The following is a 12,621-nucleotide window of genomic DNA, read 5'->3' as shown; positions in this document are numbered from 1 at the left end:
GGGGAGGGGAGGAGGAGTAGTGGTGATGGTGGTGGGTGTGGATGTGGGTGTGGGAGTGGATTGTGAATGAAGAAGTTAGCAGTTTTAGTGGTACGGAGCACTGTTAACCAGAGGTTAACCAAAGGTCCACGGTTGACCAGAGAGTTTCCCAGTGGTTTGTTGGGTCAACCAGGCACATGTCAGTCTTAACCCAGATGGGACTGACCAGTTAGTTCAGTTTGAAGTACGGAGTACGGTGGCCCAAGCGGACAACTTCCGTCACCGGCACCTGGAGCTGGTGTTGCCTCTACTTACTTGGCTCTCCTCCGTTGACCTACAAATCACACCTTCGACCTCCGGTCCACGGCAAGACCTCTCAGTGTATTCATTCGAGCTCACTCTACGATCCCCCTTTCGCTCATACTCAACTGGAATACGGTCTTCTTCCCGCAAGTCCTTACCTTACTCCGATCGCCTCCAAGCCACCCACCCTGTTACTTGTCACCTTCCGTCGATTCCCCCAACCTTGCGGTGTCTCGCATCAGTGCACCATGGCGGACAGCGAGTTCTCTCCTAAGTTCGCTCCATTCTTCTCCTTTGTAAGTCGCTGTAAATCTTGAATCGACTCCTACGACACGGCATACTTGCTGTGGCCTGCCCTGGCTGCTCCGGATACCTCCATGGTCATTCATAGCTAATGACATACACTTACAGGCAGGAATTGCATCGGCTGTGAGTATCGCGTGAACAATGCCCGTGACCTGTGACCGCCCACTAATGACCATTGTGACAAAGATGATCTTCGGATGTATGTGACCTTGGGTTTTCACCGGAATGGATCGACTGGGGCCGGCGCATTGACTTACTTGATTACAGCATTGGGAGCAGCATATGGAACAGCCAAATCTGGAATCGGTATCGCCGGTGTGGGAACCTTCCGTCCTGATTTGATTATGAAGGCATGGAGAACCCCATCTACGGTTCCAGGATGAGCAGTCGAGCTGACCAATGCAGTCTTTGATCCCCGTCGTCATGTCCGGTATCATCGCCGTCTATGGCCTCGTCATCGCCGTCCTTATCGCCGGTGATATGGACCCTCCCCCGACCCGGAACATGAGTCTCTACACGTATGCTCGGCCTGCAAGCAAATACTCTCAGAACGACAAACTGACGGCTATATAGTGGATTCATGCACTTGGCTTCTGGATTATCGGTTGGCCTCGCAGGCGTGGCTGCCGGATACACTATTGGAATTGTGGGAGATGCGGTAAGCGGCAGCCGAAGACTTGTGTCTTACCTCGTGCAGCTACTGATAACTCTGGAAGGGCGTGCGTGCGTACATGCAACAATCGAGGGTTTATGTCGGCATGATTCTGATCCTCATTTTCGGCGAGGTTCTTGGTCTTTATGGGTAGGTTTTGGTGCAAGGACCGATGGGAGAAGTAGACAGTACGCTGACGGTGATAGGTTGATTGTTGGTCTTATCCTCAACTCGAAGAGCTCCGGTTAGAGGAGTTCGGCTGGTCGTGATCCCATTTCTCTTTCCGCACTTGTTGACCGTTTTCGCTCGGGTCAACTCCCTCCAACCCTAACTACGCCTCGTGAACTCGAGTAGGACGCACTCTGGGCGGGCTTACCAGACCGAAGCCTGAATCCGAATGCGTTAGACTTCACATGCACCCATGATATTCATAGTCAGTGGTGGCCTCAGATGGTGGTGGCCAGGGGAGTGTGCGGCTTTGATGTACTAGTACTTGGTTTAGATGTCTAAACAGCAAGCATGCAATCCTCAAGATTATTTCTAGTCGACTGATTTAACGGGTTTATTAACAATAAATTAGCATCATGAGTACCTAGTAGTATGAGGATGATAGTGGTGGTGAGGTGGTGAGGTGGTGATGTCGAATTGCCCCGCCTGGCGGTAACGTCAGAGGCCTCTCTCTGTTGCCGTAGTAGTTAGATTACTTAGTGCTGCCGCATGGCTTCCCTCACCCAAAGAAGAAAGAAAGCAGAAAAGCTCCCCGCCAAAACTTACTCTTTCTTCTTCTACTTACGTCTTCCCGCGCTGCGCCCGCTGCTCCAATCGATAATCCCACGGGGCAAATTCCATCATCTTCTCCCCTCCCACTCCAATTTGCCTTTGTCGGTCGCTTATAGAAGGAGGACTGCAGCTGAACTAGCTCTTCCAATTTCAATTGCTGCCCCTCTTATCTCACTATCTATCTATCTCACTTACTCCCCGCGGCCATCCGCGATATGAAACTCTTGCCCTGCTCATGGCTGCAGGATTAGTCGACCCCTCACATCCTAACGAATTCCAAAGCGCATCTCCCCCTTTCCTCCGACCCGAAATGGCATCCGACGACATTCATCAAAGGGAAAAGGACGTGGTGTCCTCGGTGCGACCGCCCCATCAGAGACGCTTGAGTCCCTTTGTTATCTCAGGCCGCCCGGAGGAGAAACAATTAGGCATCTCGACTCGTCGGCTGAATGTCAATGACTTCACGCTGCTGAAGACACTCGGTACCGGTAAGCTAAGCTTCATCGCTTGCGCGGCCTAACCGGTGTCTGACGGTGGCGGTGTCTTTGTCTTTAGGTACCTTTGCTCGTGTATGGCTCGTGCAGTTGAAGGAAGAGCAGCACCGAAAGGATAAAGTCTACGCGCTCAAAATGCTCAGGAAAGCGGACGGTAATATTCCCTTCTGATGTCTCGAATCGTATCAATTTTGGAAGCTGATATTCACGTCTCTTGCCCTCTACAGTCATAAAGCTGAAACAAGTTGAGCATGTGCGCAACGAACGGAAGACTCTGGCGGACGTTTCCGGACATCCATTCGTAACCACATTAATAGCATCTTTCTCCGATGACCAACACCTCTACATGCTGGTATGGCTGCTTACCCATGATACCTACACCCTCGAGTCTCAATTTGGACCTTTGAGATCTTGCGGAATGTGTTTCTCATGCTATGGTGATCTCTGACAACATCATAGTTGGACTATTGCCCCGGAGGTGAAATTTTCAGTTACCTCAGGCGCGCACGTCGTTTCAACGAAAACACGTCCAAGTTCTACGCCGCTGAGATTGCATTGACGATCGAGTTTCTTCATGACGTCGAGGGTGTCGTCTATCGCGATCTGAAGCCTGAGAACATCCTTCTGGACGCGGATGGACACATCAAACTGGTTGACTTCGGCTTTGCAAAGCAAATCGCAGACCGCGAGACCTACACGCTGTGTGGCACGCCAGAATATCTTGCACCCGAAGTTATTCACAATAGCGGGCATGGTCTTGCGGTAGATTGGTGGGCTCTGGGGATTCTCATATATGAGTTCCTAGTAGGACAGCCTCCCTTCTGGGATCAAAACCCAATGCGCATCTACGAGCAGATTGTCGAGGGCCGCATTCGATACCCTCCAAATATGTCGCCCGCTGCGCAGAATATTATCTCCCTTCTTTGCAAGACTAATCCGACGGAGCGGTTAGGATACATCTCCGGGGGCTCTGCTCGAGTGAAAGCGCATCCTTTCTTTGAGAACATCAATTGGGACGACTTATGGTACCGTCGTATTAAGGGACCTATAATCCCACGAGTCGACCATCCTGCTGACACGGGCAATTTCGAGGAATATCCTGATCCGGACGAGCGGAACCAGACGCCTTATTCTGACGACATGAGGAACAAATATGAACCGCTGTTCGCTGATTTTTGAAGGATACCACAGTCTGAACCAGCTCTATTCGTGTGAACCAGATCAGCTTTGACCTGCACCGCCATCCCTGAATTGGTGCTTTTTGTGTTTCAGCACACACCTAGGCCACCCAGGTCTGCAGCCTCACTCCTTCGGCTTCTGTGCCCCATATGCCATAAACATGGCAATCAAAATAATGCCCCGGGTGCCAAGTCCGGACCACTTGGTGCTCCAGACGGGGTCCAGTCTTGCTCCATGCACCCTGTTCTCATCCTACTAGATGAGTATGATCTTGGCAGCCCAACGCATCGCAATTACAATCGCAGCCCTTGCCTCTGCATTAAACCCTCATGACATGCCTTGGGACTTTCGCAATCATCGATCATCTTTCGAGGTTCTAACTTGACCAGAACCATGAATAACGGCGCAGCGCATGGAGAGACTTTGTTGCGTTTTCGTTTCAGCAAATAATTTAGACCAGGCGCAAGGATCAAATTGGTTGAAGCCTATGTCTGAAGCTGATACTCGACGATGCATGGTGCTCGACCTTTTGTTCTCTTTCTTACGTTTCCATCTGTACGACCGTTTCTCTATTCTGTCAACCTCAAGCTCCAAAACTGCGGACCCAGCGCCGGGAATCCTCTCCTCACGTTGACCACAATTTCCAGTCGTACCCATCCGAAATGAGCAAGATGCCTCTTAGGCTCAGCCGCGACGCCTGCGAAACTTCCACCTTGACAAACATGTCTCCATTCTCCGCTTGATAATGATATGATGCGACCCACGAGGCTACGCTTTTGATCTCCGCCCCCACCTCACCCAATCTCCCTTCCTTACTCACGCATGTGTCATGACTTGAGATCATTTGAAAATGTTTGTTTTTGGATAAATATAATTATATAAACGCCATATCGCGTATAATGAAATGAACCCAAAACCGAGGAGAATGGCAGACGGGCGCCAATGTTTGATGAATCAACGATGTATATGCAAACTCTTTGTTGTGAATGTGACTCAATTCAGGCCACTTGATCTGGCTCACCCGTCTACGTTCATCTCCATAAGCTCTTACCGTGGCATACAGCAAACTTGAACTATAGTTCGACTAGCACAATGCAATCCAATTCAATTCAAGTCGCACTTGAAGCAAACAACAAACCACTGATATAGCACCTCAACCTTACACAAAAAAACGAGTCCATCAACTTGCGTTGGTGCGCACCCAAGAGACATGTTAGACCGAAATGATAAAAACATCGGATTCAGACAAGCCAATATACGCAAACCCCTAACTACATACACCATGCAACAGGTAAAAACCAAATATTCCAGTTTGATCCAGCAAACAAAACCAAAACAAGAACAACCCAACAAGTGATAGACGAACATGACAATTCCCCCAAAAATTCCCCAAGCTTCAAACCCCGTTACTGGCACAAGTCCATACGGAGTTATTGCTGTCTCTGCTGATCGCGTCGCCGGAGACGTAGAGGCCTAGGCCGCACTGTGATGGATTTACGTCGTGTTAGGGACTGTTGACGTGCGGTTTGAACAGCAAGAAAAGGGCGGCGGGGGTGGGGGGGGGCAGGCAAAGCAGGCAACGTACCGTCGCGAAAGCGATCCCCAAGATGCAGAGGTTGATCACGCTGAGGAAGGTTTTCCAGGGCGAGGAGAACCAGTGGCCTTTGTTGAGAACGAAGTAGAAGATCGCTGGGAATCCGACTGTGGGTTTGTTGCGGGTCATGTTAGGGATATGCTGCGTGGGTTTGGATGGGTGGTCGAGGGCTGGGGGGTAGGGGATATGGACTTACAGGCGAACCAGCAGCCGAGGAGGGCGGTCTAGAGTAGGATAGGACAGATGATGATTAGTTGGGGGGTGGAAAAGTATCAGAGAGGCGGGTGATGCATACGATGAAACTCAACAGGTCGTTGAAGATCGGGATCGACTCGGCAATGACCCATGAGACCACCCAGAGGATGAGGGCGATGGCCACCCAGGATCCCTTGGACAGCAGCGTCGTCTCGTGCATGTGGTTCGTGCCCCGGAAGAGGCGGACATACACGTATTTCGCGGCGACGTGGCCGTTGACGATGCCGGCGATTAGGATCTGCAAGAAGAGGGGGCTCGATGTTAGCGGTTTGAAGCTTTGTTGTCGGGGTGGAGATTCGTGCGATAGTGAGGAGGACTGACGGTTGGGAGGGCCAGGCCGTAGGCTACTTTCTTCATGACGGGTCCTGCCGAGCCCAGGGCTGGGGAGGCGACGTCGACGCCCACGTAGCGGTAGATCACGACGGCACTGACGATGTAGAGCGAGGTGTCGATGATCTGGAGGACGGCGATGGATTTGGGGAATTCCCGGGGTTGCTCCATCTCGGAAACGAACCCGAAGAAGGACGCATGGCCCACTGTATGTTGTCAGGGGCGTACTGTGCAGCTTGAAGAAGGGAAACTCACCGTAGGCAAACAGAATGTTGCTGACAGCCAGAAACTCGGTCTTGAAGCTGTGGTGTGTAACAGCGTCGAGATGGATGTGGCCTGTGTTTTGCACTCCAACGGCAATCATGGTCACGATGACCGCGATGGCGATGCTGAGGAAAGCTTCATCATGCTCTCAGTTCTCTTCCCGCTCGAGGTAGGAGTGGGACTGGGATATGACTTACATGCGAAGGAAATCCAATACACATTTCCCATAGTCCGCGGTAGACTTCCAATGCAGCTGATAACCAGCGCAACGATACCGAAGACAATGGTGCAGGTACCATGGTCGGTGATCGTATTCATGGCAACAGTGAAAGTCAGGATATGGCTGGCCATCACAAACACCAAGAAGAGTAGCTGGCCGCCTCCCAGCAGCTCGCGCCCGAATCGGCCTAGGATGACCTCGCCGGCATCTGCCATGCTATGAATGTGGAGGTATCGCATCTTGAACTGATAGATGAGGTACGCCGTATACCATGCAATGAACGATACACCGATCATCAGAATAATCGAGCTGCTAAGGATCAGTGATCAGTCTTTGGCGTGGTAACGGCCGACTCACGGGACTAGCCCTAAGGTTGCAACAGCAGAGGGAAGAGATAGAATCCCTATCGATACGTTCTCTGCCACCATGACTGCGCATCTCGGTGTTAGAATATCTTGGATAAAGCAATGACTGCAGGCAAGTCTCACGTATTCCACAGCGCCTGTATGAAGGTTACCCTGGTCAGCCCAGTCTGTTACAATGAAGAATCGAGAACAGGCAAAGACTTACCACCACCCCAGTGTGCGATATTTGACTTCTGCACACTCTTCATTACCGAAAGGGTCCTCCTCTGGAGCATCATCAAGAGGTTGCTTCTTTTCCTCGTCGGGGGGCATGTCATATGCATTGGGTACGGTAGTCTCCGCGAGAGTCCCAAACTCACTACTCACAGCCATTTTCAATCAAGTTTGGAAGAAGTATAATGCAGCTTAGTAGGAAGAAATAGCGCAACGACTTCGAGTGCTAACTGTGAAGATTTATGTAGGTCACAAAGAGAGGATAACACCACCTCTCATTTCAGGGTGAGGGAGAACCGGCTTATTAGGATATAGTGGTCCCAAAAAGGTATAAGTGCATTCTCCGGCAGATAACGAGGGAGGTATGCATGACCTATGTCTGAAGAAGTCATGGTGCAGCCTGGAAATCTGAGATCGCTGGGGTCATGAGCGTTATCTTCGACCGGTATCCCTTGTTACCATGACGTATGGATACTGGTAGCCCTCTTCAATTGGTGCCCTTTGTCCACCACCGATACTGTATGTTCATACAGTTCTGGACTTGGTGGAGGCTGTAGACAGGTATGACCAAGCTATAACTCTAGTCCGCATATCAAAGGATTCTGATACGGTAAACAGATTGGAAACGTGGGGATAAGCATAGCGTATCTGGGGAAGTGTCCCAATGCGAGTATCACGGCCAATAAGACGAGGGACGGTTTGATTAGCACCCTTGACATATGCTGAAAGCTGACTCCTGCAATGTCCACCATCAGCTCCAGCGGATCCGCTGGGTTCCGGGCTTCTCCACATTGGAGTGATAAGGTACCGTGGAAATCCGTTGTTTTTGTTCGACTCGAGGTCAAGCATACTCAGCCACTGAGCCGATACTGACCTCGAAGCTAGTTAAGGTCTGTCAATCATGGTTGGTTGTATGTCAATGGCTGCGGATGGACGGCTGCAACCACGGATAGTCAAACCTTGGACATGAGGTTAGTGCATGCGCCTTCACGAAAGAGATAAGCCCAGCCCTCTCCTGGTTATGATTTCCCCGCACTTTCCTCAATTCGGAGGATGAGGAGGTTCCAGTTCCCTTGCTGTAGGGACCCAGCGACGGCTAGCGTAGCCGCCGTTCAATGAAGCTGCTCACGACAGATGTTTATCGAGTGGTCATGATTCGTACATCCTTGGGCTTTTTGCCACTACATGGCCTTTATTTAGCGATTTCGGACATGTCTATCAAGCGTAGTTTCCCTGTATTTGGCTGAACGCGGTATCTATTATGGCTAACTGTGGTGCACCAGGTCTCGTAGCTCGGTATTCATTATGCAGCCTACTCCAAAGGCCGGCAGGACCCTTGCAGCCCTGACGGTTGATGAAGAAGCCCAATCCCGTCGGACCCGACTCCACCTCTCCACCAATCCTTGGCTCTGGGGTCGGGCGATCAGGTCCAACCCGAAGAGGTGTAGTGGAGTGTTGGCAAACTGAACGGCAGCAGGCAGAACTAGCTGAGTGATCATGGCCTTGGTGTGCGGCCCGGTCGCAACCCAATCCGGGACGGATGAGGCCATCCATGGCGCCAGGTTAAATGAGCTGAAGATGGTGACACTGTCCCGGAACAACAGGGACATATATGCTGCTCGTGGGACGCGAGCACCGACTGCAACGGCGGTACTCGAACGACCATAATACTGAGCAAAGTTGACATCCTTCATGATCCCCAGATATACATTCACGACATATGTGGGCAAGAAGCTTAGCGTCGCGGCGAGATTCGCCGTCGATTTCTTGTCGGTGAGGGAGGGAAGATGGTGGATGCAGGTATCCGTGATATTTGCGGTGCAATAGGTAGCTGCGTATAGTGACCAGACAATGAAAAACGGCTTTGAGACGTAGAATTTTCGAGGTTGAAAGATGGAGCAGACTGCGTTGACACCCAGTGTTCGCAATAGTGGTCGGTTCAATGCGAGTCTTTCAACAATCGTCCTAACGGGTGGTGTTAGCAGCCAGAAGATTTTCGCAATCATGAGTGACTGACCGGTCAATGATCGTAACAATTGGGGAGATGAATGTAGCTGATATTACACCGGCAGCAATATCCCCAGCAAGGTGTTTTTGTAACTCGCTGTTCCATCTGGTGGTATGGAAGTTTTGCTGTAAAGTTGAACGATCTGGTGACATTGTGAAGCTCTGATTTCTGAGAAGTATGAGAAACAAGGAAGGCGCACACACGATAAGATTCTTGGGTTTCTGATCTAAACAGAGGGGCTACTGTGAGCGGTTGTAGTGTACAAGAAAGAGTGATAGACCTAGCAGAGTGTCAAGATTGACTCCGTAGAAAGTTGACTACAGAATTAGAAGGTTAAGCTACGCATGGTGCCCTCTGGCTGCACTACCTGGACTACAAGTTGAATTCATGTGTGACTTGGTCATGACAAGCTCGAATGAGGGAGACTTAGTCAATGGTATAATGCAGGTGTAATTCGGACACGGATGATGAATTTTTGATTTTTGTGTTGTCAATCATCAGATAAGACCAATTGATCGAGAGTGTCATCGTATCATGCCTGATAGCTGTAGATGCATGCATTACTTGATAAGGTATTAGCGGGATCTGAGGCCGTTTGTTAGTCTACCCGCTGTAAGGTAAGTTAACTTCTTTCCACCTCGGCTGGACTCCCCGCATTCTCCTCACCTTCTCACCTCCTCCTGCACCAACGGATTGCGTCCCCGAACTGATCCACTTTCTCTCCTCGGATCTACATCCATTGACATCAGCTCCGGCTCGGTAGATGAGAATCATGAGGCATAAGAATCCCATTGCATCGCCAATGGTCGTTGCATCTTCATTGGTGTTCACGATTACCTCCTCACTACCACCGCCACCTTCTCTCCTCTCCCTTCACCTAAATTCATCACAATGGCATTCAAACTCTCTGTCTCTCAGCCCTCGCCGAGCATGCGCTCTCTAGTGCGCCGTGCTGCACGCACCTCCCGCACACAGGTCCGCGGTGCTGCCACCGTTCCTTTCCGACTTCCAGCCGCTCGAAATGAGCCGAATGTAAGTTGACTCGTCATGGCGAACATCGAAAACGAGAAGCTGAACCTGCCCAGCTTGATTATGTGAAGGGCTCATCCGAGCGAGCCAAAATTGAGGAGAAATTGAAGGAACTCAAATCTCAATTACCGCTCAAGAGCCAAATATACATCGATGGCAAGGCGCAAGCCGTCTCAAAGGCAACCGACCAGCCGCTTCCCGCAGAACACGCTACCACATTCACCAACTACCCGTTGGCCAGTCCCGCACAAGTCAACGAAGCTATCGACTTGGCTCTCAAGGCCAAGGAGTCATGGCAGAACACCCCCTTCGTGGATCGTGCCGCAATCTTCCTCAAGGCCGCAGAGCTTGTGGCTGGAAAGTACCGATATGAGCTCATCGCCGCTACGATGCTTGGCCAGGGAAAGAATGTGTGGCAGGGTGAGATCGACGCTGCTGCCGAGCTCGCTGATTTCTTCCGCCTGAACTGCAACTATGCTGCGGAGTTGCTGGAGAAGCAGCCTGACCGCGGCACGGATGGGATGTGGACGTACGTTCGACGAGATTCCCTGATCAATGATCTGCTGCTGACTATTTTCCAGGCGCGTTGACTACAGGCCTCTGGAAGGATTTGTCTACGCAGTGTCCCCGTTCAACTTCACTGCGATTGGCGGCAACCTGATCAGCGGCCCAGCTTTGATGGGCAATGTGGTGATTTGGAAGCCTTCCCCATCAAATGTCTATGCTAGCGAGATCGTATATAAGATTCTCCTAGAGGCTGGGCTGCCTCCCAACGTTATTCAGTTTGTCACTGGAGATGCGGAACAAATCACCCAAACGATCCTGAACCATCGCGAGTTTTCGGGTCTCAACTTCACTGGCTCGTCGGATATTTTCCGGTCCTTGTACAGCCAAGTCGGTGCCAACATAGGCAAGAAGGTCTACAGGGACTACCCTCGGCTCGTGGGTGAGACCAGTGGCAAGAACTTTCACCTGGTCCACCCCACTGCCGACATCACTAGCGCCGTATACCACACTCTTCGCGGTTCATTCGAGTATCAAGGCCAGAAGTGCTCCGCCACGTCGAGACTGTACCTCCCTGAATCACGGGCTGAAGAGTTCCTGGCTAAATTGAAGTCCGAGATCGATGAAATCACCATCGGCTCACCGGAGGACTTGGGAGCCTTCATGGGACCTGTCATTCACCGGGCATCTTTCGAGAAGATCAAGTCGGTCATCGATGCTAGCAACAAGGACTCCTCGCTAGAGCTGCTTGCCGGCGGTACCTATGATGACTCCACTGGATACTATGTTCACCCCACTGTGTACCGGGCCAAGGACATTGACCACCCTCTGTTTGACACCGAGATCTTCGGGCCAGTATTGACAGTCTACGTCTACCCCGATGCCGAATGGTCGTCTATCCTGAAGAAGGTTGACCAAAGCGGCGGTGGCTTTGCTCTGACCGGCGCCGTGTTTGCTGCTGATCGCAAGGCCATTCGTGAAGCCGAGGATACCCTGCGGTACTCCGCTGGCAACTTCTACATCAGTGAGTCTCCTGCCTTGATTATACCTTGAGTTTCTTACTGACCTTCTCATAGACTGCAAGACTACGGCTGCGTTGATTGGCCAGCAATCGTTCGGTGGTAGCCGTGCCAGTGGCACCAACGATAAGGCAGGTAGCTCCAACGTTCTTCTGCGGTTCACCAGCCCACGGACTATCAAGGAGGAGTTCTTCCCTTTGACCGGATTCAAGTATCCTAGCAACGAGTAAGAGGAATAAGCTTGGTGGTTTTGCGGTTATATACTTGTACAAAATCGATATCATGTTCATGAAGTTTGAATAGAATTTGTTCTCAATATATGCTCCCTGCATCCTGTTTTAACAAAATAAGGCTGGGCCCGTGCTACACCTCCAACTGCCAGCGTAGTCTGCCTTTGGGCTTCTGGTCATGTGGTGGTTTGCTTCTAGTCAAGTTTCGTGATTTAGAATCACCAAATTATTATTCACTCACTTGGCAGAGCTAGCTGTCATATCTAATGCGATGGCAAATGTTCCCTGTGTACCAGCTCTAATGCCTCTACAGCTACAAAGCAATGGCAAGGCAGCAGGAGTGACTAAGCAGATCAGTCTTCCCCTCCCTCCGCGGCTGACTTTATTTTGTTTACTCTGCACCACCTCAAATAAGACTGGCAACCCAGGAGACCAGCAGTCTGCTACTTTGACGCGTGCTCTTTGTTCCCTTATCTTTCCATGCTCAACCCGTCGAGAGATTGCAATGCATAGATTTCTGGACAATCTATCTATCCATTTCTGTTGATAACCCCGAAGGGTCCTTGTGGTGCAAGTGCATTTCTCCTGCAAGGATGGATCGCATGCGCTAACCGCCGATCCTCAACCACGCTAACCCCCGCCTTTGTGTGATACCGTATCAAAACGGCCTCCACCGTCGGCTGCGTATCCCGCTCGTATCGCATAAACTAACCCGCATGCTTGGATCCGCGATCACAATCAGTGAGCACCGATAAGCTCCACCTGCCGGTGGACTGGGGGATAAACTAACTGCAACAGCGAGCTGTGCGCGCATCCAGTATGCGAACGAGTGCAGATACAGCTCATAGCACGGCCAGAGTGGTGTGATGACTCCAAGAGGGCGAGGGCCATCATTGA

General features: G+C 51.0%; 5 protein-coding genes across 5 annotated transcripts; 3 read left to right on the top strand and 2 right to left on the bottom strand.

Annotated features, from left to right (window-relative positions):
- The first annotated feature begins 282 nt into the window (after nt 1-282).
- On the top strand, nt 283-1,787 carry BO72DRAFT_487815 (V-type proton ATPase proteolipid subunit). Its single transcript, XM_040948002.1, has 8 exons — nt 283-578; nt 694-711; nt 775-787; nt 856-938; nt 994-1,106; nt 1,162-1,246; nt 1,305-1,390; nt 1,447-1,787. Exons 1-8 carry the CDS (start codon nt 531-533, stop codon nt 1,487-1,489), a joined length of 489 nt encoding a protein of 162 aa, XP_040799104.1. The 5' UTR covers nt 283-530; the 3' UTR covers nt 1,490-1,787.
- Nucleotides 1,788-2,330: 543 nt separating this feature from the next.
- BO72DRAFT_498551 (cAMP-dependent protein kinase) lies at nt 2,331-3,693 on the top strand (the record flags this gene model as incomplete). Its single annotated transcript, XM_040948783.1, has 4 exons — nt 2,331-2,508; nt 2,576-2,668; nt 2,742-2,866; nt 2,974-3,693. 4 exons carry the CDS (start codon nt 2,331-2,333, stop codon nt 3,691-3,693), a joined length of 1,116 nt encoding a protein of 371 aa, XP_040799103.1.
- Nucleotides 3,694-4,951: 1,258 nt separating this feature from the next.
- Nucleotides 4,952-7,407, bottom strand: BO72DRAFT_450187 (uncharacterized protein). Its single transcript, XM_040945192.1, has 10 exons — nt 6,927-7,407; nt 6,845-6,858; nt 6,714-6,786; nt 6,334-6,665; nt 6,128-6,271; nt 5,864-6,078; nt 5,583-5,780; nt 5,484-5,511; nt 5,279-5,394; nt 4,952-5,176 (listed from the first exon to the last, which is right to left on the bottom strand). Exons 1-10 carry the CDS (start codon nt 7,091-7,093, stop codon nt 5,090-5,092), a joined length of 1,374 nt encoding a protein of 457 aa, XP_040799102.1. The 5' UTR covers nt 7,094-7,407; the 3' UTR covers nt 4,952-5,089.
- Nucleotides 7,408-8,199: 792 nt separating this feature from the next.
- Nucleotides 8,200-9,238, bottom strand: BO72DRAFT_487812 (uncharacterized protein; the record flags this gene model as incomplete). Its single annotated transcript, XM_040948001.1, has 2 exons — nt 8,952-9,238; nt 8,200-8,899 (listed from the first exon to the last, which is right to left on the bottom strand). The coding sequence occupies exons 1-2, from the start codon at nt 9,092-9,094 to the stop codon at nt 8,200-8,202; spliced, it is 843 nt and encodes a 280-aa protein (XP_040799101.1). The 5' UTR covers nt 9,095-9,238.
- A 379-nt stretch (nt 9,239-9,617) lies between these two features.
- Nucleotides 9,618-11,773, top strand: BO72DRAFT_409138 (L-glutamate gamma-semialdehyde dehydrogenase). Its single transcript, XM_040942396.1, has 4 exons — nt 9,618-9,974; nt 10,028-10,500; nt 10,553-11,499; nt 11,552-11,773. Exons 1-4 carry the CDS (start codon nt 9,834-9,836, stop codon nt 11,722-11,724), a joined length of 1,734 nt encoding a protein of 577 aa, XP_040799100.1. The 5' UTR covers nt 9,618-9,833; the 3' UTR covers nt 11,725-11,773.
- Nucleotides 11,774-12,621: the final 848 nt, after the last annotated feature.

This window comes from Aspergillus fijiensis (genome assembly GCF_003184825.1).
Source record: "Aspergillus fijiensis CBS 313.89 unplaced genomic scaffold BO72scaffold_42, whole genome shotgun sequence".
In the NCBI taxonomy this organism is placed as follows: Eukaryota; Fungi; Ascomycota; class Eurotiomycetes; order Eurotiales; family Aspergillaceae; genus Aspergillus; species Aspergillus fijiensis.
The sequence above is the reverse complement of the archived record's forward strand: the minus strand, read 5'-3'. Positions and strand labels throughout refer to the sequence as shown.